General features: G+C 46.4%; 1 protein-coding gene across 1 annotated transcript in view; it reads left to right on the forward strand.

Moving 5' to 3' along the window:
* AQR (aquarius intron-binding spliceosomal factor) overlaps positions 1 to 23,377 on the forward strand; it is a 198,646-nt gene that overhangs the window by 92,326 nt on the left and 82,943 nt on the right. Inside the window, exon 19 of the mRNA XM_077464777.1 lies at positions 838 to 1,007. Coding sequence (XP_077320903.1) covers positions 838 to 1,007 — 170 coding nt within the window. The remainder of the gene's footprint in view (positions 1 to 837; positions 1,008 to 23,377) is intronic.

Genomic DNA, 23,377 nt, shown 5'->3' on the forward strand with positions numbered 1-23,377 from the left:
GTCTTCCTGCAGACTGCTATATGACCCCGGGCCCACCATCTTTAAAGGGGTTTTGTGTGTGTGTGTGTGTGTGTGTGTGTGTGTGTGTGTGTATTCTATCCATTAAGATAAAAAACCTTCTGTTTGCAGCAGCCACTCCAGCACCCCCTAATACTTACCAGAGCTCCATCTCTCTCTCCAGTGATGTCCATAGTGCCTCAGCTATCCAGGACTCTCCTCCTTATTGGCTGAGACACAGCAGCGCCATTGGCTCTCGCTGCTGTCAATCAAAATCAGTTGGCCAATCGGTAGCGAGAAGGGGGTGAGACCGAACAGGGGCTTCATGTTTGAATGGACACACGGAACTGCAGCTCGGCTCGAGTGCCCCCATAGCAAGCTGCTTGCTGTGGGGGCACAGGAGAGAAGGTTCAGGAGAGCCGAAGTGGGACCTGAGAAGAGGAGAATCTGGGCTGCTCTGTGCAAAACCACTACACAGAGCAGGTAAGTATAACATGTTTGTTACTTTTAGAGGAAAAAAACTGAACTTTACAATCACTTTAATTTTGGGGCCGACTGTAGCTGCAGCTAGCTTACCATTGCACATGACAAAGAGACTGGTCCTGCAGCCTCCTGGAATGTGTGAAGTTTCCCAGTAGGCTTCAGCCCCCCCCCCCCCCCCAAAAAAAAAACCTTGCAACTCAGGTTTTTTGCTGTGAGTGCTGTCCTTAATTCAGCTCTAGTGGGTGGAACTGCACACAAAGTGAACCCTAGGGATGTGGCCAGGTACCTATACTAGGCTTTGCTTTGTTGGTGTAAGACTTTAGACATAAACTTATTTTACCATTTCTGTTTATGTAGGGCCTGAACCTAAGCCCAAACTCAAAGGAGATGCAAGAACGTACCGAGTGTTTTTAGATCCCAATCAGTATCAGCAAGACATGACAAACACTATTCAGAATGGAGCTGAAGATGTGTATGAAACCTTCAACCTGATCATGAGGAGAAAACCTAAAGAGAATAACTTCAAGGTCAGTATTGAGCCATTCTCGGGTAGATAATTAAGTCTAAGTGATAAAGGGTTATATCCTCTGTCAGTTTACAGTATCTTTGGGGAGATTTGTCCCAACTTATTTTTCTGACATTTGCTACCTGTACCTGTACGTCGGTCCGTGCAAGGAGGATAGTGGGTGCATGCACACTGGTGCCGCCTGCCGCGGGAGCATGCCCGCCCGCTGGTCCCACGGACTCTAGGTCCGCCGGCGACCTGAGATCGCGTTGAGGAGAGGCAGAACGGGGAACTGCCTATGTAAACAAGGCGATTCCCCGTTCTGCCGGATGACATGACAGAGATATACTGCTCCCAGTGATCGGGAACAGTGATCTGTCATGTTTCAGTAAGCACATCCCCCTACAGTTAGAAAACACATTTAACCCCTTGACTCCCCCATAGTGTCAACCCCTTCCCTGCCAGTGTCATTTTTACATCGATCAGTGCATTTTTATAGCACTGATCAATGTAATAATGTCATAAGTATCATTTGGGGTCAGATTTGTCCGCCGCAATGTCACAGTAAAAATCGCAGATCCCTGCCGTTACCAGTAAAAACAATAAAAAATAAACGTCCCTAAATCTATCCCGAAGTTTGTAGACGCGATAACTTTTCTGCAAAGCAATCAATATACACCTGTATTTTTTTTTTTTTTTACTAAAAAACTGATGAATACATTTTGTTTTTTATGGATATGTATTATAACAGAAAGCAAAAAATAAAAACCACAGAGGTGATCAAATACCATTAAAGAGCTCTATTTGCGGGTAAAAAAAGCACAACAATTTTGTTTCGGTACGTACGTCAATAGTCCGTTAAAGCGACGCAGTGCCGTTTCGCAAAAAATGGCCTGGTCATTAAGGGGGCAAATTGTTCCGGGGCTAAAGTGGTTAGTTAAATAAAAATAAAAGCACACAATATAGACCAAATTTTTTTGTAAAATATGAAAAATGCAGAGTAAATAGATGGCTAACATGTCATGCTTTAAAGAGGAAGTAAACCCTGATGGGTTTACTTCCTCTTTGATTCCCTGCAAAGATAAAGCATAATGGACTACTATGCCTCGCATAGTAGTCCATTATGTGTCGCTTACCTGACACAGGAGCCAGCGAAGTCACCACTGTCCCCTGTAGTCCGGAGCCTCCATCTTCTTGGTGGGTCTCGCTGCTCCGGCGCTGTCATTCGTCGGAGCCGCGATGACGTCACTGCCGCGCATACGCACGTTAGCCGCCACTTGCGGTATATCGCCGTTAACTGCGGCGCGCTCAGTGCGCCTGCGCACCGCTGTCTACGGCGCATGTGCCGTAGACATCGGTGCCTGTCTTTCGGCAAATATCTCCTAAACCGTGTAGGTTTAGGAGATATTTCTTGGACCTACAGGTAAGCCTTAATCTAGGCTTACCTGTAGGTCAAAGTGGTTTGTAAGGGTTTACAACCACTTTAAAATTGCTGATGCTCATGGAATGGCGTCAAGTTACGGTACTTAAAGCTGAAGTAAACCCAGTTTCAAAAAAGTTTAATTTCCGGCTCGTGCCGGAAATTTAACACTCCCATTGGTTGTGCTCTCAATCAAACTGTCAAACAAACCATCCAATGGCTGGTGTCATAACTCATCACATGTGCAGCATCATGGCAGTTGTAGATTAAACAGAGGCAACGATGGCAGCTTCCTTTGCTGAAAATGATGGGTGGGGGGGGGGGGTTAGTTACACTTTAAGAATCTCCATAGGCAGCACTTTAAAACTTTAAACATTTCTACAGGTTACCAGTTTAGAGTTTCTTTCTTATGAAGAGAAACATCCAAGCCCGGCTAAATTTAGCAAAAACGCACCTAAAGTCTACCAAAAGCATGTGGGAAAATGTGTTCGGGTCTGATAAAACCAAGGTTGAACTTTTTGGCCATAATTCCAAAAGATATGTTTTGGTGCAAAAAAAAATGGCCTTGTTTACATAGGGCCAGAACTGGAAGTGACATCAGAACGTTGCTCCAGTCCTCCTGGGCATAGAGATGAGCAGAGGCCATCTTTCCATCACTCAGCTCTGTGCCTAGCTGCCGGATGGGTTTTCAAGCTTCCCAATCCACCAGGCAAGCCCGAAGACCACCAGAAAGCGGAGGGAGTGGGAGGATTACACCTCCCGCCACTTCTAAATTTGATCCAGCGGTAAATACAGCATCCAAAGTAATGGCGTATTTTCCCAGTTAGGCGGTTGGCATGTGTACCAAAACACACGTCTAGTGAATACCAAAGACCAAAAAGTAAATATTTGTGTTGGCATTAAGCACAAATGCCAACACACACATAGGCCCTGCACGCATATGTACAGTGGAAATAAAAAGTCTACACACCCCTGTTAAAATGTCAGATTTCTGTGATGTTAAAAAAAAAAAAAAAAAAAAAACAAGACAAAGATAAATTATTTCAAAACTTTTTTTCCCCTTTTAATGTGACCTATAAATGTGCAACTCAATTGAAAAACAAACTGAAATCTTTTAGACGGGGAAAGTAAAACTAAAGTAAAATAATGTGGTTGCATAATTGTGTGCACACACTATTATAACTGGGGATGTAGCTGTGTTCAGAATTAAGCAATCGCATTCAAACTCATGTTAAATAGTAGTCAGTACACACCTGACACTATTTAAAGTGGCTCTGATTAACCCCAAATAAAGTTCAGCTGTTCTAGTAGGTCTTTCCTGACATTTCCGTAGTCGCATCCTACAGCAAAAGCCATGGTGCACAGAGAGCATCAGAGGCATCTCATTGTTAAAGGGTATCAGTCAGGAGAAGGGTACAAATGAATTTCCAAGGCTATATATATATATATATATATATATATATATATATATATATATATATATATATATATATATATATATATATATATATATATATATATATATATAATGGAACACAGTCATCAAGTGGAGAAAATATGGCACAACAGTGACATTACCAAGAACTGGACATCCCTCCAAAATTGGCAAAAAAAACAAGAAAAATAAACTTCACGGAGGCTGCCAAGAGGCCTATAGCAACATTAAAGGAGCTGCAGGAATATCCGGCAAGTACTGGCTGTGTGGTACATGTGATAACAAGCTTCCGTATTCTTCATATGTCTGGGCTATGGGGTAGTGACAAGACGGGAGCCTTTTGTTACGAAGAAAAACATCCAAACCCGGCTAAATTTGGCAAAAACACATCTAAAGTCTCCCAAAAGCATGTGGGAAAATGTGTTATGGTCTGATGAAACCAAGGTTGAACTTTTTGGCCATAATTCCGAAAGATATATGTTTTGGTGCACAAACAACACTGTACGTGACTAAAACACCACCGTACCCACAATGAAGCAAAACCTTCAGGCTTCTACTAGAAAGCTGAACATGAAGAGGAACTTCATCTTTCAGCATGACAACGACCCAAAGCATACATCCAAATCAACAAAGGAATGGCTTCACCAGAAGAAGTTTAAAGTTTTGTAATGGCCCAGACCTGAATCCTATTGAAAATCTGTGGGTTGATCTGAAAGAGGGCTGTGCACAGGAGATACCCTCGCAATCTGAAAGATAAAGGAGTGTTTTTGCAAAGAAGAATGGGCAAATATTGCCAAGTCAAGATGTGCCATGCTGCTAGAAAAAAATCAAAAGATGCTTCAACAAAGTATTAGTTTAACCACTTCATCCCCAGAAGATTTTACCCCCTTCCTGATCAGAGCACTTTTTACAATTTGGCACTGCGTCGCTTTAACTGTTAATTGCACAGTCAGGCGATGCTGTACCCAAACAAAATTTGTTTTCCCCCACAAATAGAGCTTTCTTTTGGTGGTATTTGATTACCTCTGCAGTTTTTATTTCTCTTATATTCACTCACCCACACAGCTACTCTCTGTAACCAAATGGGTTGTTAGCCCTATCACTAGGAGATACTAGGCAAAGTTGTAATACAACACTTCAGAACTCTTAGTTCCGCCCAGGGATGCGGTCCCTTAGGCTACAATCCCCACACTCTGCCCTAGCAGCCTCAGTTTTTTTTTTTTTGCCTAGTGAAGGAGATGAACCCAGGAACCCTGCGGGCTCATAGGTCCGTGTTTTTTTTGATGCAGAAGCTTGGCTTTTTGTGCAAGATGAATGATCCTGTGATCTTCTATCAGCAGCCGGCTGGGTGACAGGCTGGTTCACTTATCCTTGTAGTCTCCCCAATCCGGCCATTGAGCGTGTGCAGGTCGCAGCTATGGCTCAGCAGACCATGACATACCTCAGCTCCAGAGGTGGTCTGTGAGCTTTTATGCTCAGGGGCATACATATGACCGGGGCTACTGATGTCTGCGTCACAGTATGCCGGGCCGTTAACCTTCCCTGTACTGATCAGGAGTTGGCTACAATGGAATGTCTCCCAGCTCTTCAGGACTGGTAAGTACAGCTCTCCCTGTCTCGGCAGGGTTGAGCAGCTGGGCATTCCCTGGGAGGTCGAATCGGGGGCCCCCTCACCCCCCTCTCTTCTCTCTCCTGTCCCTATCTCCCCTCCTCACAGGGGGGGGGCTGTGCATGGATACTGAGCGGTGTATGTGTGTGCGCCCCTGGGCTCTCACTTGGGTTCTGGATCCTGAGGGTGCCTGGATCCTGAGTGCTTAAACTCTCGGGAGGTGCCTGTGAGGTTTGCCTGTGTGCCGGTGCTGCGCTGTGTCTCTTCCACGTGTTTTTTTTCTGTGTCTCATGGTGCTGGCTGGCGGCCATTTTCAGTGTGGGCAAAGGACAGCATGCTTCTGGGCTTCAAGCGGCCATTTTCCTGGTGATTCTCTATTCAGGACCACGTTTTTTGTGCTCTAGAAACTGCTTCTTGTGTCCTCAGCTTCCTGTTTGTCATTACTGAGCGCTGATCAGCCTTCTATGTAGTCTGGGCATGTTTTTCGGAACGCTCACCGATCGTTCTGATGGACTGCCACCGACAGTTTTTGTTCCTCTGCATCTGGGAGCACTAGGGGTCTACAGGCACTGCTGTATACAGCGTGGAACTCCTCAGGGCGGTGAGTCTGGCGGGTTAGAACCCCTCAGTCAGCGGCAGCAAGGAGGGTGGGACTGTCACGGTCCTAAGTCCCCTTCAGGTGGCACAGGGTAGGGTCAGCATGGTGTTTCTTCCCCCAAAATCCAGGCAATTGCAACCGGGTCACCTGCGGATGGCGCAGTCCCCATGGACACCCTGACGGCCGCCCTCAATTCGTTCATTGCCAAGATGGAGGCGGTGCGTGGGAAGAGCTCTGACGCAGACTCGGGTCCTGCTGAGGCCGGTGGCCCCTGCTCTGTCTTGTCAGATGACGCTGGCCAGGACTGTTAGGACAGTAAGGATGAGTCCCCGTCCGGGCCCGTGCGCGATAAATCGCTTGTTGGAGCACTTATCACAGCTGTGCGTGATACTCTGAAGATTCAGGAGCCAGCGTTCCTTTTGGGTCCCGCAAGCCAGCACGTTCACCTAAGGTGTTCCCGTATCTGACTTATTTTGACAAGTTCATTTACAAGGAATGGGGTCGCCCGCAATGGACCTTTTCGGTCCCCAAATACATGGTGGTGCGTTACCCCTTTGAGGAAAGCCTTATCAAGAAATGGTCGGCTCCTCCAGTCGTGTACTCCCCAGTATCCAGGTTGAATAAAGTAACCACGATCCCGGTTGAGGGGACTCCTGCATTCAAGGATCCCACGGACAGGAAGTCCGAGGCAGTGGCTCGTTCCTTGTTTACGGTTGTGGGGTCAGCCGTGCGACCTGTACTGGCATCCACACTTGTGTTGCATACACTGACTGAATGGGCAAAACTTTTGCACCGCGAATTGGGAGAGCAACAGGCTTCCCCTGTCTGCGTGGAACTAGCAGACCAACTAGTGCAAGGCCTTAAGTACGTCTGACGCGGCCCTGGATACTCTCCCCCTGTTATCCAGGGCTTCAGTGTCAGCTGTGGTGCTGAGGTGCCTAATTTGGCTAAAATACTGGTCAGCTGACCAGGCATCCAAAAAAGCCCTGACGGATCTTCCTTTCCTTGGCGACCGCCTCTTTGGAGCCTCGTTAGATGACATTATTAAAAAATACCACAGATGGTAAGAGTACACTACTCCCGCAGGCCAGAAAAGCTAAGGAGCCACGCCGTAGGCAAGGGCCCTCTTTTTCTGCTCACAAACAGATTTTTCATCCAACAGGAGCTTCGACAAAACGTCCCCAGCCCGACAGGATGCCTACGGACGGTCAAAAACGTCCCTGGAACCGCAAGCCTAATAAGCCTGCGAACAAAAGTGCTACCGCATGAAGGTTTGCCCCCACCCATGTCTCGGGTGGGGGGTCACCTTTGGGAGTTTGCAGCCCGGTGGTCCTCCCAGTTATCCGGCCAATGGGTCTGTGATCTGATTTCCACAGGCTACAAGATAGTGTCTCTCTCTTGGCTGCCAAACAGATTCTTCCCCGCCAGCATACCCGTATCCCCGGTTCGCCGGGAGGCCCTGTTCCGGGCGGTAAGGGATATGCTGAATCGCGGGGTGATTGTACCGGTACTGGTTCCAGACTCTGAACACTTCCAGGGGTTCTACTCAAATCTGTTTGTGGTTCCCAAGAGGGAAGGGGTATGTCCAATCTTGGACTTAAAACCCCTCAATCACTTTGTAAAAGTGCAGTGGTTCAGAATGGAATCGGTTCGCTCAGTAGTCGCTGCGCTCCATCAAGGGGACTCCCTGGCGACCTTGGACATCCAGGATGCGTACCTGCACATACCCATATGCCTTCGGCACCAAAAGTTTCTGCGTTTTGCAGTCGGGGAAGCCCATTACCAATTTGTGGCTCTTCCCTTTGGACTGGCATCAGCCCCCCGAGTCTTTACCAAGGTACTGGCTCCAGTTTTGGCATTCTACGACAACGTGGGATCGTCATCGTGGGATACCTAGACGTTCACCTCCTGAGGGCATCTTCCGCCTCAGAATTAGAGGAGGATGTGGAGATCACCATGCAGACCCTGCAAGAATTTGGGTCGCTGTTGAACCTAAAGAAGTCAGTGCTTGTGCCGACCCAGCATCTGGAGTACCTAGGTTTGCTGTTGGACTCCAGGGAAGCAAGAGTTTTTCTCCCTTCAGACAAATTGCAGACTCTTAGATCCACGGTCAAACTACTGATGAACCGCAAGTGGTCGTCGCTCCGGTTTTGCATGTGAGTACTGGGACTCATGGTAGCCTCCTTCGAGGCAGTAGCTTACGCCCAGTTCCACACCAGAGTTCTGCAGAAGGAGATCTTGTCAAAATGGGACAAATCTCAGTTGTCCCTAGATCGACAGATCCAGGTGAGCCAGGCAGTCAGGGACTCACTGATCTGGTGGTTGTGGTCCCCGGTGATTCAGTCGGGAAAATGGTTCCTTCCTTTGAAATGGACGGTGATCACAATGGACGCCAGTCTATCTGGCTGGGGTGGAGTGATGGGGGTTCAGTCGGCTCAGGGCCTCTGGTCCACGGAAGAATCCGAGTTGCTGATCAATCTGCTCGAATTGAGAGCGTTCAGGCTGTGTATCCACACATGGTCGATGAGACTTCAAGGTTGTCCGATCAGGATACAGTCGGACAACGCCACGGCTGTGGCGTATGTAAATCACCAAGGGGGAACAAGAAGCTCAGCCGCTGCACGGGAGGTCGCTCACATACTTCGGTGGGCAGAGCGACACGTACCGGCCCTGTCGGGCATTTACATCCCGGGAGTGGAGAACTGGCAGCCAGACTGAGTCGACAGATGCGGAACCCAGGAGAATGGGCATTGCATCCGGAGATATTCAGGCTGCTGTGCCTGAAGTGGGGCACACCAGATGTGGATCTACTGGCCTTCCATCTCAATCGGAAGGTGCCAAGATTCGTGCCCAGGACAACAGATCCGTGTGCAGACACGTCAGATGCGCTGGTGGCTCCATGGGATCAGTACCAGCTGATCTATGCCTTTCCTCCCCTGAAACTGTTGTAACATCAGATTCGCAGAGTGGAAGCCGAGGGGATCCCAGTAATACTATTGGCCTCAGCATCTTTGGTATGCAGACCTGGTGCGTCTGGCTGCAGACGCTCCCTGACAACTGCCGTTGGGAGAGGACCTCCTATCCCAAGGTCCATTTCTCCATCCTGCATTGCCATCGCTGGCTTTAACGGCATGGCTATTGAGAGCCAGGTGTTGAGGAACCGGGGTCTGTCGGACTCAGTGATTCAAACTATGTTGAGGGCACAGAAATAATCTTCTCGGAAGATATGCCATCGTACCTGGAAGGCCTACATCTCCAGGTGTGAGGAGAAAGGATGGCATCCGCGCTCCTTTGCCATATCCAGGATTCTGCTGTTTCTCCAGCAAGGAGTTGACCAGAGATTGGCATTAAGCACCATCAAAGGACAAATTTCAGCCTTGGCTGTCTTTTTTTTTTTTTCAATGACCCCTGGCTTTGCACTCCTTATTGAGTACTTTTTGTCCAGAGGGTACGACACGTAGTTCCTCCGGTGCGTCCGTTGCCCCCCTGGGATTTTAACCTGGTGTTGTCGGCGCTTTAAAGACCGTCGTTTGAAAATATCAGGGAGATTCCCTTGTTGACTCTTTCCCAGAAAGTGGTGTTCCTAGTGGCCATCACATTGGCCAGGAGGGTTTCGGAACTGGCGGCCTTGTCCTGCAAGTCGCCCTATCTGGTTATCCACAGGGATAAGGTGGTGTTGCGTCCGCAACCGTCCTTTATACCGAAAGTGCTTTTGGCTTTTCATATCAATGAGGATATTGTATTACTTTCTCTGTGTCCTAAGCCGAAGCACCCTAAGGAGGTGGCCCTTCACGCTCTGGATGTGGTTCGGGCTCTGAAGGTGTATTTGTCTGCCGCGGCTCCGTTTCGGTGGCTGGTCCAAAGAAAGGCATGGCGGTCTCGTCTGCCACCATTTCCAGGTGGATCAGACATATTGTAGTACAAGCCTACGCCTTGAAGGGGCAGGTGCCCCCCTTTCCGGTCACGGCCCACTCCACAAGGACAATAGGAACGTCTTGAGCTTTCCGACACCAAGCGTCTTGAGCTCAGGTGTGTAAAGCGGCGACCTGGTCATCTGTACATTTACCAAGTTTACAAGGTAGACGTCAGTGTATCGGCTGATGCCTGTTTTGGCCGCAAAGTTTTGCAGGCGGCCGTGTAGTTGCAATTGACTTTGCAATCCATGTTTTTTTCCTGGTTTTTCGATAAAAATGCAGTACTGTTACGTTAATGCACTGGTTGCATTAATTCCACATTTGCTGCGGTCTTGGGGATCACTCCTTTTGAGGGTACCCTGTTGTGCGTGGTGGTCTTTTCACGCACTGCTGTTTTTTTGTGTGGGTATAGTTTCACTAGTTCCCACTTGCTATGGTGGATGAAGTTTTATGCTGTGTTTTTTTTTTTTTTTTTTTTTTTCCCCACACCTCGTTTGGCACTGCTTGGGGGCGTCCCATTTTGTTAGAGAGGAGCTGTGTCGGTCGGTGAATTACAGAGAAAAGGTTTTTATGGTGAGTACAAAAAATCCTATTTTTTTGCACTAATTTTGTCAGGAAAGTGGCGCTTGTGGAGTCTGCTCATGCCATCGGAGCAAATAGTTGCTGGTGGGCTTTCAGGGTACAAAAGGGGGGAAATAACTTCTTCTTGGTAGTACAGATAGGATACAGAGTTCAGATTTTTGGTAAATAACAGAAGTGTTATACTGTACATGGCCAAACTGAAAAAAATAAATGGACACTTTATACCAGAGGTGGGATTTTCTTGTGGGACGGTAGGGTTCAATCATCTGATCGTTTAAGTCCACTCCCCCCATAAAATTATAACCGTAGATGCAAGCTGGTTTCTGGATTGGGCTGTTTCTTCTGGAGACTTCCACGTAGATGTCATTATGGATGGTGGTGAGCATGTGGACGTTTCGTTTGTCCCTCCACTTGACAGCCAATAGCTCCTGGTTCCACAAAGATGCCGTCTCCCCTCGTCGTAGCCTTTCATTGATGATTTTTTGCGGGAAGCCCTTTCTATTGGCTCTTACTGTACCACATGCTGTGGTGTCTCTGCGGTGAAGATTGCGGAAGAGGGGCAAGCTAGTATAAAAGTTATCCACATAAAGATGGTATCCCTTTCCAAGGAGTGGATAGACAAGCTGCCGGACCACTCTTCCGCTGTCTCCGATGTACTCTGGGCATTCAGGGGGATGCAGTTTGGATTCCTTCCCTTCATACACCAGGAAGGCGTAGATGTACCCCGTGGCTCAGTCACAAAGTTTGTACATTTCTTTATCGTACATCATAGGACACAGAGTCTCAAGTAATTACTTGGTGGGTTATAGGCCTACCTTCAGGTGTTGACACTGGTATAACCAATACAGGAAGTTGACTCTATATAACCCCTCCTCCTTCCAGGAGCACTCAGTTTTTTCGCCAGTGTCTAAAGGTGTTTGTCACGAGTGAAGATGTGCTCTAAGGAGCTCCAGGAGGGATCCATGCTGGATTTAAAGAAACCTCCACAATCGGATCCATCCTCGCCACTGAGGCCATAGGATGGTACCTGGACCTTGATGCAAGAACAAGGTTTTGCCTGTAATGCTTCTCTTGAGAGCTGGACCCTAGGAACCAGGACGCTTTTTGGTCTTGCTACATTTCCTAAAGCTGTCCTGAGGGATGCTATACAAGGCCCAAAGGAGTGGAACCCCGTTTAAAAGGGCCCCAGTCTTTGAGCGTGTGTTAACGCAGCCCGCCGTGATGGGTGAAAGTTGGATCTGTCTGTTAAATCAGCAGTATCCTGCAGCGAGGACAAGGTAAGGGAAGAAGCTTTGCTTTTTCCTTCAATATACCTTATATGCCTTTATAAATGTCTCCTCTATAAGGAGTAACTTACACTACCTATGTATGTGTCTTAGTGCAGCTCTGTCTCAGAACACGTGTGGTCCCAGCGGCAGAGGGGGTTCTTAAATAGGTCTTGTGGGATTTGGTAAAAAATACAGCAGTTGCTAAATACAGAGATGTGTATAAACTTCTATATGGGCGGTGGCTGGTTGACGCAGCTGCTTTAGCTGCATGGTTTAATTACAACCCAGCACTTCCAACTAGTAACATTGGGAAACGCCCTATGCTTCTGTGGTTTAAAAAAAAAAAGATAAATCTGCTGACAGAACCCCTTCCCCTCTTCCCCTCCTCTTCCCCTCCTCTTCCCCCCCTCTTCCCCCCCTCTTCCCCCCCTCTTCCCCCCTCTTCCCCTCCTCTTCCCCTCCTCTTCCCCTCCTCTTCCCCCTCCCCTTCCCCTCTCCCTCTTCCCCTTCCCCTTTCCCTCTTCCCCCTCCCCTTCCCCTCTTCCCCCTCCCCTTCCCCTCTTCCCCCTCCCCTTTCCCTCTCCCCCCTCCCCTTTCCCTCTCCCCTCTCCCCCCTCCCCTTTCCCTCTCCCCCTCCCCTTTCCCTCTCCCCCCTCCCCCTTCCCTCCCCCCTCCCCCTTCCCTCCCCCCTCCCCTTTCCCTCTCCCCCCTCCCTTTTCCCTCTCCCCCCTCCCTTTTCCCTCTCCCCCCTCCCTTTTCCCTCTTCCCCTCTTCCCCCTCCCCTTTCCCTCTTCCCCCCTCCCCTTTCCCTCTTCCCCCCTCCCCTTTCCCTCTTCCCCCCCTCCCCTTTCCCTCTTCCCCCCTCCCCTTTCCCTCTTCCCCCTCCCCTTTCCCCCTTCCCCCTCCCCTTTCCCCCTTCCCCCTCCCCTTTCCCTCTTCCCCCTCCCCTTTCCCCCTTCCCCCTCCCCTTTCCCTCTTCCCCCCTCCTCTTCCCCTTTCCCCTTTCCCCTTTCCCCTTTCCCCTTTCCCCTTTCCCCTTTCCCTTTCCCTCTTCCCCTTCCCCTTTCCCTCTTCCCCTTCCCCTTTCCCTCTTCCCCTCTTCCCCCTTCCCCTTTCCCTCTTCCCCTTTCCCTTTCCCTCTTCCCCTCTTCCCCCTTCCCCTTTCCCTCCCCTTTCCCTCCTCTTTCCCTCCTCTTCCCCTCCTCTTCCCCTCTTCCCCTCCCCTCCCCCCTTGTAGAGGTGTATAGTACATTCACATTACTTGGTGTTGGCCATTCGGGTCCCTAGCAGGGCCTGTCCGCAAGGTCATGTGCTGTGTATGGATGTAACATCCACACACACACAGCACTCGCTGCATAGCTGAGGGGAAGCGCTGAGGATGTCAATCCGGTTCCACCTGAGGCTTTATATCACAGACACTCTCATTTCAGAAAGACTTTTTAACTGAAGAGAGGCAGTCTGTCACACTAAGAGACCAGAGCGTTGGGCACGTAAGGGTGTAAATAGGCATTTCCAGACAGGAAAAACTATTGTTAATTAGCAGCAAAAGAACTGTTATTTTGTGTGTACCTCTGCTTGTACTTTGCACTATGTCTTCCAGACCTACTGTAAAGGTACCTAAGGTGTCACCCCCCCCCCCAGGCGCTGGGAATCCTAGTTATGCCTCCATACTTTCTTCCTCTTCAGAGAGATCAGACATGGCAAGCCAGGGTGAGTCATTGGAAGCTAGCGGTGATGCAACTGCTTCACACACTTCAGCCCCTGTAGAGGTGACTGAAGATGCATTTTCCTCTGCCTCGTAAGGCTTAGAAGGCAGATTAGCGGCTTTAATCGCATCCTCCATCCAGTGTATAGGAAGCGTCCTAGATCCCCCTCCCCCACCTTAGACTCTTTACACTCAGTGGAGGGTCCAAGGAGAATTATGGGGACAGGATGGGGTATTGCACTCAGATGATCGGGAGGAAAGACATGCGATTATTTCTCTGCGCCGGAAACAATATCTGAACTACAGAGGCTTGCAAAGATGTTACCCTCTGCTTGCATGCTACCCCTAACAGAGTTAGCTGAAGGGCCGGTCTCTTTCTTGGGTTCTTTGAAGCCTTTACAGCCTTTGCATGCGTTTCCCGTCCACACATTACTAAAGAAGTTTATACCGAATGGTATCATCCGGATAAGCATTTTTTCCCTTCCAAAGAGACTCGCAAAGCTCTATCCTATGGAAGAAAGATTCACTAAAAGATGGAAAGTTCCAGCAGTTGACGCTGCGATTTCCAATGTGAAAAAAAATATCCAGTGAACAATGCGCTTATGCCTCAAGATCCAACAGATAAGAAGTTGGAAGGTCTGTCTGTTTCGCCCCCCTTCCTTCCCAGCCCAATTTTCAGCTTTCATCGCTCTCGCACTTTCAATGACAATTGCACGGTCATGCTACACTGTACCCAAATGAAATTTTTATCATTTTGTTTGCACAAATAGAGCTTTATTTTGGTGGCATTTATTCACAACTCCGTTTTTTATTTTTTTGCGATATAAGAGCAAAAATGTGGAAATTTGAAAAAAACAATATTCTTTTTTCTATTTTAAAAGAAATCCAATAAAATCAAATTTTGTCATAAATTTAAGCCAAAATGTATTCCGCTACATGTTTTTGGTAAAAAAAAAAAATTCCGTTAAGTGTATAATAATTGGTTTGTGTGATCACGCACATATGTATGCAAATGATCATGTACATATGTGTGCAGGTGATCACATACATATGTGTGCAGATAATCATTGGAACATGTGATTTTTAGTGGGACATATGTGGGGGGGCATGTGTTTTATTATTTGGGGACATGTGTGGTGTCATGTGTATTGTGGTGACGTGTGTTTACACTGTGTGTTGATGTGTGTTTACACTAGACTGGTGATCAGTTAGTAAAAAGCTGTAAAAACAGCTCATACTCACTGATCATCAGCCGGCTGCAGCGATCTCCTCTGCTCTCCTCTCCTCAGCGATGACTTTTGTGTGAGGAGAGGAGGAGCCGATTGCCTAGCAACCGGCTGTTTGTTTACATCACATGACGGCCGTGATTGAACACGGCCGTAATGTGATAAGGAGGGCCAATCACAGAGCCCTCCTGCCGATCCGAGATGCGCCGTGTCCAAGTGACATGAGCACATTGGGATCGCGCCGCTGATCCTGAACGTCCTATCAGAAGTAGAGAGCTCCCACCCGGCCAATGTACATATACATATAGTGGTTAAAATCCTTTTTTTCTTAGCAGGTACTGTTGCTCAGCCTGCAATTGCAGCTATAGGCATCTGTCAGTCCTGAAATTACCAGTTCACAGATGCTCTCAGATGAGCTCCCTGCACAACAAGTACAGGAACTGGCCGAGCTACCTAAAGCATTATGCTTTGCTGTAGACGCTATGAAGGATTCTATTCACCAGGCATCAAGCCTTGCGTTTGTACTTGTACATATGCGAAGGACCCTTTGGTTAAAGGGTTGGTCAGCTGAGCCTTAACTAGTTTCCCCTTTAAGGGAGAAAGATTATTTGACGATAGTTTGGATAAATACATTCAAACAATTTCCAGCGGAAATAGTACTCTTTTGGCAGTCAAAAGAAAATAGTTTCATTTAAACTGTTCAACCTCTGCCCATCAGACCAGGCATAAAGGAAGACCTGGGGCTACAAGTCTGCAAAGCAGAATACAAGACCTCCTTATGAAGAGGCATCTCTCCTCACCAAGGTGGGGGGAAGACTTCTGATGTACTCAGAAGTCTGGCAAAGGGAGATTCAAGACAAATGGACTCTCTCCACAGTGTCTCTAGGATACAAACTAGAGCTTTGAGAGTTTCCACCATCTCGTTTTCTGAGATCAAACGTTCCCAAGGATCCAGGGAAAAGGCAATCCCTGTTGCAAGCATTACACCGATTATTGGCTCAAGGGGTGCTCAGACAGATTCCCAAACAAGAGCAAGGTTTAAGGTTTTATTCAAACCTAATTACAGTGCCAAAGCCAAATGGGGATATCAGACCAAGTCTAGATCTACGTAATCTAAATCGGTTCCTGAAAATCCACTCCATTTGCATAGAGTCAATCAAGTCAGTAGTTTCCATCCTGCAAGGAGAAAAACTTCTGGCGTCCATCGACATCAGAGATGCATAGCTGCTTGTCCATATATTTCCTCCTCACCAGAGGTTTCTGTGGTTCAAAGTAGAACAGAAGCATTTTCATTTAATAGCCTTGCCCTTCGGGCTTGCTACAGCACCTCGGATATTCCCTAAGGTATTAGCCCCACCTCTAGTCAGGTTAAGGGCACAGGGCATAACTGTCTTGGCTTACTTAGACAATCTATTGTTAATAGACCAGTCAGTGGCTTGCTTGAAGCAAGGTGTAGCCATCACAAACAGTTACCTGGAAGGTTTGAGTTGGATTCTCAACCTAAAGAAATCCTCCTTAAAGCCACTAAGAAGGCTGGAGTATCTGGGCCTGATCATAGACACAGCCCAGAAAAGGGAAGATGGTAGCTTCATTCGAAGCAGTTCCCTATGCTCAATTCCATTCGAAACTGAAAGCAGTATTCTGTCTACTTGGAACAAAACGATTCAAGCTTTGGACTTGTCACTGTGGCTGTCCCCATGAGTGTCCCAAAGCCTCAGTTGGTGGTTACTAACTTGGAACCTGCTGAAGGGAAAGTCCTTCAGATCAATTATCTGGAAGGTAGTAACGACAGATGCCAGCCTTTAAGGCTGGGGAGTAGGAGCCTTGCTCATGGACATCCTAGAGATTCCGGCAGTGTATCTGGCTCTAGAAACCTGGACCTCCAGGTTAAAGAATTGTCCTGCCAGGATTAGAGGTCGACCGATACATCGGCCGGCCGATATTTGCAGTTTTTTAATTAATTCGGCATCGGCCGATTGTGCTGGTAAAAAGCCGATATAGAACTGCAGCGGGACTTTGAAATGACTTCTGTAATAGAAGTCAGTGTAAGTTGCTGAGTCGTCATAGAAACGTCTTTCCTCCTCTCTGGGCAGCCTGCCAAGAAAAGAACAGAAAGATACAATGTTTACACTTGAATGAATGAAGTCATCTCTGTGTGTAGAAGTTCTCAGTTTAACCATTAAGACTAAATCTTTTCTGACACTTGTTGCTTACAAGTAAAAATCCTGTATTTTCTGCCAGAAAATCATAGACCCCCCCAAAAATTATATATATTTTTTTAGCAGAGATCCTAGGGAATAAAATAGCGGTTGTTGCAATATTTTATGTCACACGGCATTTGCACAGAGGTCTTTCAAATGCATTTTTTGGGGAAAAAAATACACTATTTAAAAAATAAAAATAAAATAAAAACAGTAAAGTTAGCCCATTTTTTTTTTCGTCCAAAAGTTTTGACTACCTGTTTTTATTTAATATATAGTTTTTTTTTTTTTTTTTTTATCTAAATCGTACATACAAGTAAACTGGAGGTTTGTTTTGTTTAATAAATGTTTAAATGTAAGAAATTTTCTGTATCACTTATGAAGGCTGCTTTTACACTGGAGCGGGCAGGCGTTGATGGTAAAACGCAAGTTTTAGCGGCTCTTTACCATCATTTTAGCGGTGCTATTTGGCTGCTAGTGGGGCACATCTAACCCAGCTAGCGGCCAAGGAAGAGGTTAAATGCGCCCATGAAGCACTGCTGCCAAATCGCATTGCATGCGCTTCGGCAACGGTGCCCATTCATATCAATGGGCAGGAGTGGTGGAGGAGTGGTATACACCACTCCAAACGTGCTGCTTGCAGGACTTTTTTTTAAGATCCCGCCAGCGCATTGCCTCAGTGTGAAAGCACTCTGTCTTTCACACAGACTGCAGGGGAGCCATTTTGCAGGCACTTTACAGGCGCTATTTTTAGCCCAAAAGCGCCTGAAAAACGTCCTAGTGGGAAAGGTGTGTTAGATCAAGGGGGATTAAAATAAATAAATAAATAAATAAAAAAGGAAAAAAATAAATAAATAAAATCGGCCTAACATATCGGCCCAAAAAAATCGGCATCATATATCGGCTATTGGCCACCATGATTTCTAAATATTGGCATCGGCCAGAGAAAAACCCATATCGGTCGACCTCTAGCCAGGATCCAGTCCGACAATGCCATGGCTGTGGCATAGATCAATCACAAGGGGTCACCAAGAGTCTCTCAGCTCAGAGAGAGGTGAACCAGATTCTAACTTGGACAGAAGAGAATGTCCCATGCCTATCGGCAGTTTTCATTCCCGGAGTAGAGAATTGGCAGGTGGACTATCTAAGTCGCCGGCAGTTATTCCCAGGAGAATGGTCTCTTCACCCCAAGGTGTTTCAGGCTGTTTGCCAAAGATGGGGGACTCCGGACGTAGACCTTCTAGCAACAAGATTCAACACGAAGCTAATCAACTTTGCATCCAGGACAGGGGATCCCACTCGCATACGGAACAGATGCGTTGGCAACCCTGTGGGATCAGTTTTTACTGATCTATGCACTTTTCCCCGATTCAGTTGATACCTGAAGTTCTTTGCAGGATCAAGCTGGAAAGAAAATCGGTAATACTGGTAGCACCAGCATGGCCCAGATGGGCATGGTACGCAGAGATCGTAAGGATGGCAGTGGAGGGTCCAGGGCTCTTCCCACTAAGGCCAGACCTGCTATCTCAGGGGCCGATATTCCATCCTACTTTACGAACGCTAAATTTAAGGGTTTGGTTATTGAGATTCACATTCTGAATAAATATGGGCTTTCCAGGTCAGTTTTCTGTCCTTTGATTAATGCTAGGAAGCCAGCTTCTAGAGCTATATATCATAGAGCCTGGAAAGCTTATGTTTCCTGGTGTGAGTCCAAGGGTTGGTACCCTAGGAGATATATCATAGGTATAATTCTTACCTTTCTACAATTAAGCGTAGAGATAAAGTTGGCCCCGAGTACTATTAAGGGCCAAGTCTCAGCCTTATCAATTTTTATTTCAAAGACTGCGTGCTATGCATTCTTTAGTCCAGGGTTTCATGCAACGAGTGCTGCGGATTAATCCGCCAGTTAAATCACCCTTAAGCCCTTGGGACTTAAATTTAGTTTTGTCAGTGTTGCATTCGAACCGTTGCACCATGTTCCCTTAGTCCTTCTGACTAGGAAGCTGATATTTTCGTTTGCTATATCCTCAGCAAGGAGGATTTCAGAATTGGCTGCTCTTTCTTGTAAGGAGTCATCTGATTATTCATGAGGACAGAGTGGTGTCACGCCCTCGTCCAGGTTTTTGCCAAAAGTGGTTTCAGGCTTTCATCTGAATAAAGATATTGTCCTGCCAGGGTTTTTCCCAAGACCTTGTTCCAGGGAAGAAAGGTCACTACATTGTCTTGATGTAGTGAGAGTAGTGAAAATGTATTTAAGAAAACTGCTCCGATTTGTAAGACTGATGTCTTATTTCTTCTGCCAGAGGGTCCTAAGAAGGGACAGGCAGCGTCAAAATCCACTGACGCTAAGTGCATTTGGCAAGCTATAATTCAAACTTATGATTTAAAGGGAAAGATTCCCCTTTTCAAGTTAAGGCGCACTCTACCAGAGCGGTTGGTGCTTCTTGGGCAGTGCGTCACCAGGCCTCCAGGTCTCAAATCTGCAAGGCCGCGACTTGGCCTTCAGTACATACATTTGGAAAATGTTATCAAGTGCATGTAAGATGGAATGAGGATATCACCTTCGGGAGCAGTGTGCTGCAGGGAGCAGTATAAGTCCTCAGGTCTGGGGGTTACCCTACGGGTTGTGTCTGCCTCCCCTCAAGTAGCATTGCTATGGGACATCCCACCAAGTAATTACTTGAGACTGTGTCCTATGATGTACGATAAAGAAAATAGGATTTTTAAAACGGCTTACCTGTAAAATCCTTTTCTTGGAGTACATCATAGGACACTGGGCCCCCGCCCCTCTGTTTTATGGGGTGAGAGTATATTACTTGTATTGCTGGAAGGAGGAGGGGTTATACAGGGGAGTCAACATCCTGTATTGGTTATACCAGTGTCAACACCTGAAAGTAGGCCTATAACCCACCAAGTAATTACTTGAGACTCTGTGTCCTATGATGTACTCCAAGAAAAGGATTTTACAGGTAAGCTGTTTTAAAAATCCTATTTTTAACCCCATATTGGGCCCTTTTGCTGGGGATAAACTGTTTGATGCCAAGCCTGCCTGAGAATTTTACAAGGGACTCATCCAAGGAAATATTCTGTTCAGGGGTATATAATTGGGGAAATTTTTCAGAGAAATAATTTAGGAGTGGCCGAATTTTAAATAGTTTGTCAAAAGCTGGGTCATTTCTGGGAGGGCACTGGGTGTTGTCATTGTAGTGGAGGAACCGCATAATTATTAGGTATCTTGATCTTGGCATAAGGGATGAGAAGAGTGGCATGTGGTGGACAGGTTTGGTAGACCAATAGGAGTACAATTGTTTTTTTTTTTGTTTGTTTTTTGTGAGTTGCATAGAAAAAGCCAAGCCTAAGAAAATGTTGAATTCCTCTACGGTTAGTCCTCCCCACTCAAAAGGGACTGGCATAACTAGAGCCAGGGTTGCTTACTATGTGCTGCTGTACATAGAGGTTGCACTGGGCCACAATGGACGATAGTAAGTCTTTGGTGAAAACCAAATGGAAAAAAAATCAAGCATGGCAAAATCATCGGTGTTCACCTGGACACCTGGTTGGGTGGTGAAGGGGAGGGGGATATTTGCTGCTTCGGAATTAGAGGGCAGCCACATGGGGTTTTAAAGGGCATAGGGAAGGCTGGCATGGCCCTTATCCCTTTGGGGCTGAGATGACACCCTACTGGTGCCTGGCCTTTGTTGTAGAGGCTCTGCTCTCGAGGTGGACGGCTCTGCTCTCGAGGTGGACGGCTCTGCTCTCGAGGTGGACGGCTCTGCTCTCGAGGTGGACGGCTCTGCTCTCGAGGTGGACGGCTCTGCTCTCGAGGTGGACGGCTCTGCTCTCGAGGTGGACGGCTCTGCTCTCGAGGTGGATGGCACTGCGCTGCTGGTAGTAGGCTACTGCTCCACGCCAGAACTCCTTCTTTTCACGGGCACACATTCCTCTTCCGATTCTGTATCAGACCCGCTGCTTGTAACGGGTTCATAGGCCGTATCCGAATTGGACTGAGACTCAGAGAGCTCCCTGCTGCTCTCATCGGTCATACTTAGAAGCTGGTAGGCCTCCTCCTAGTAAAATATTTTTTTGCCATACTGGTGGTTGGTGAGGCTGCACTGTGGTGGCACTGGTGGGCACAGGCGGCACTGATGGGCACTTTAGTGGTTTTGGTTGCCCTGGCATGGCACTGGTTGGCACAGGCAACACTGATGTGGCACTGCAGTGGTTCAGATGAGCACTGATGGGCACAGGGGGCACTGGTGTGGCACAGAAGTGGTACAGATGACAGTTTGCACTGTTGTGGCACTGCTGGAACTCACTCAACGCAACTGTGTATCACATGAACTTATGATGACCCGGCTAGTGTCATTGTTTACATTTGTGATCGCTCCCTCATTGGATGGAGTGATCACGTGGTTAAGGACCGCTGCCATTGGCCCTTTACCATGGTCCGTGTTGCGCCGGGTCCCCGTGAAACCTGCGAGCACGAATGTTCCGGTGTGCGGGAACGATTCTCCGGGAGGACATCATAGTACGTCCTCCCAGAGTTAACAAACTGATCTGTAGCTGTCATTTGGCTATAAGCCGGTTATTAAGTGGTTAAAGGTGGAAAAGGTTCTGAAATTGTTTACTGTTGTCTCATTTTTTTACATTACAGAAACCTGACATTTTAAGGGGTGTGTAAACTTTTTATATCCACTGTAATTGGTGATCACACCATACATGTGAGAACAATCATTCTTGCACCAGACCTCCTGATTAACTCTAATCTTGTAATCTGTGAAGACTTTTAAAGTGTTGCAGATGGATCTTTTTTTTTTTTTTTTTTTAATGTTTGTTTAAAGTGATAATGGTACAAAACAGAAGCGATGAAGGATGTAAAAGATTTGATGGCGTTAAGGGTCTGTTATGCAGAACCCAATATAGTAGACAAGTGTTAAAAATAAATTGCATGCTACCGATATTTATGAATGCACACAAGATACATGCTATAAATACTAGTAACCATGCAGAATAGCTGCCAACCAAGATAAGAGAAGAAAAGATTTTGGTGAACTTTTTGGGACAGGCAAGACCAGCATATTTAATTTTGTACAGTGGTAACACTGGCTTTACCAAGTGACAGACATATTGTATGGTAGGTGGAATAGGGTTTTTCCAATGGGGTAGGAGTACCTTTTTTTGCATATAAAAATATTCGATGAAACCTGGTACGATTGTTGGTATGTTGGGCAAAGTTATTGAGAACGCCAAGGAGACACAATTCCAGAGTTCTAGGAGCTTATAGGTTGAGATTAGACTCCTACAGGGTAAAGACTGTTCCAAAAGGTGGCTGGATGAGAGCGAGACTAAAACATATGTAATAAATTAGCAGAGAGTTCTCCGCACCTCAGGCAACAAACTTGCTTTATCAACCCCATTCGGCTCATTTTAGCAAGGCGTAATGTAGTTGGTAAATACATTTAAAATGGGTGAGTTCTGCCATTCCACGGGTGTGTGCAATTTTAAAATGTGACCTGTTTGGTATTTATTTACACTGCGTATCATCTTAATATTTTACCAATTTGGGTATTATTTTTTGTGTGCACTAAAATTAAAGTGTATTTTTTACTGAAAAAATGCATTTGTGCAATGTGTGCAAATATGTGACCATAAAAAATGTAAAACCCGCCATTTTATTCTCCAGGGACTTTGCATTGCTTTCAGAAAATATATAATGTTTGGGAGTTCTAAGAGTCATTTTCTAGCAAAAAATGTGCATTTTTACATATATGTAAGACATATCCGCATTTGCCTGGATGGCAGATGGTTAAACATCTTTCTTATAACAAAGAATAATTCACCGTATATTGAAACGGACATTTCGCAATCCAGTAAATTGGTCTTCACTACATATTGAAATAATTTTTATGAAAAAAGCATTTTTTTCAAAAATTTGTGTACAATCAACTGTGTAGTGTTATGAATCGAAAATTGATCTATCAACTAAGACACTTGCTATATCTTAGCCTATTCCATATAATTTGTGTTATCAGCAAATTTTCATGTTTATCCTTCTAATGTTCTCCGGTATGCTCAATAGCTGCTGCAAAGTATGTGCCAGTTATTTTTACATCCAATTAAACCTGCCAGAAAGTGCAGCTGGAAGGAGATTACATCTCTAGATAAATCATCATTGGGAAACTGCCCAACTTGTAACACCAGTCTAAACTTGTATGTTGACAGATGGCATTCATAAAAATAAGGATGTTACCATGCTAGGCCCAGATGCGCAGCAGACGTTCACATGGACACCAGTGTTGTAAAGCACAGGAAGTGCCCTTTGAACCGCTTGTCTGTTTTTTTGTTTTTTTTTGTTCCCAATACTTTATTTTTGCAAAAGAAGACAGATACACGGTATGGTACAGAGAGACTATCCATATAGTAGGAGCAAAGCA

The sequence above is a fragment of the Lithobates pipiens genome, unplaced genomic scaffold, assembly GCF_037356315.1.
Source record: "Lithobates pipiens isolate NorthernLeopardFrog02 unplaced genomic scaffold, aLitPip1_a1.2 Scaffold_30, whole genome shotgun sequence".
Lineage (NCBI taxonomy): Eukaryota > Metazoa > Chordata > Amphibia > Anura > Ranidae > Lithobates > Lithobates pipiens.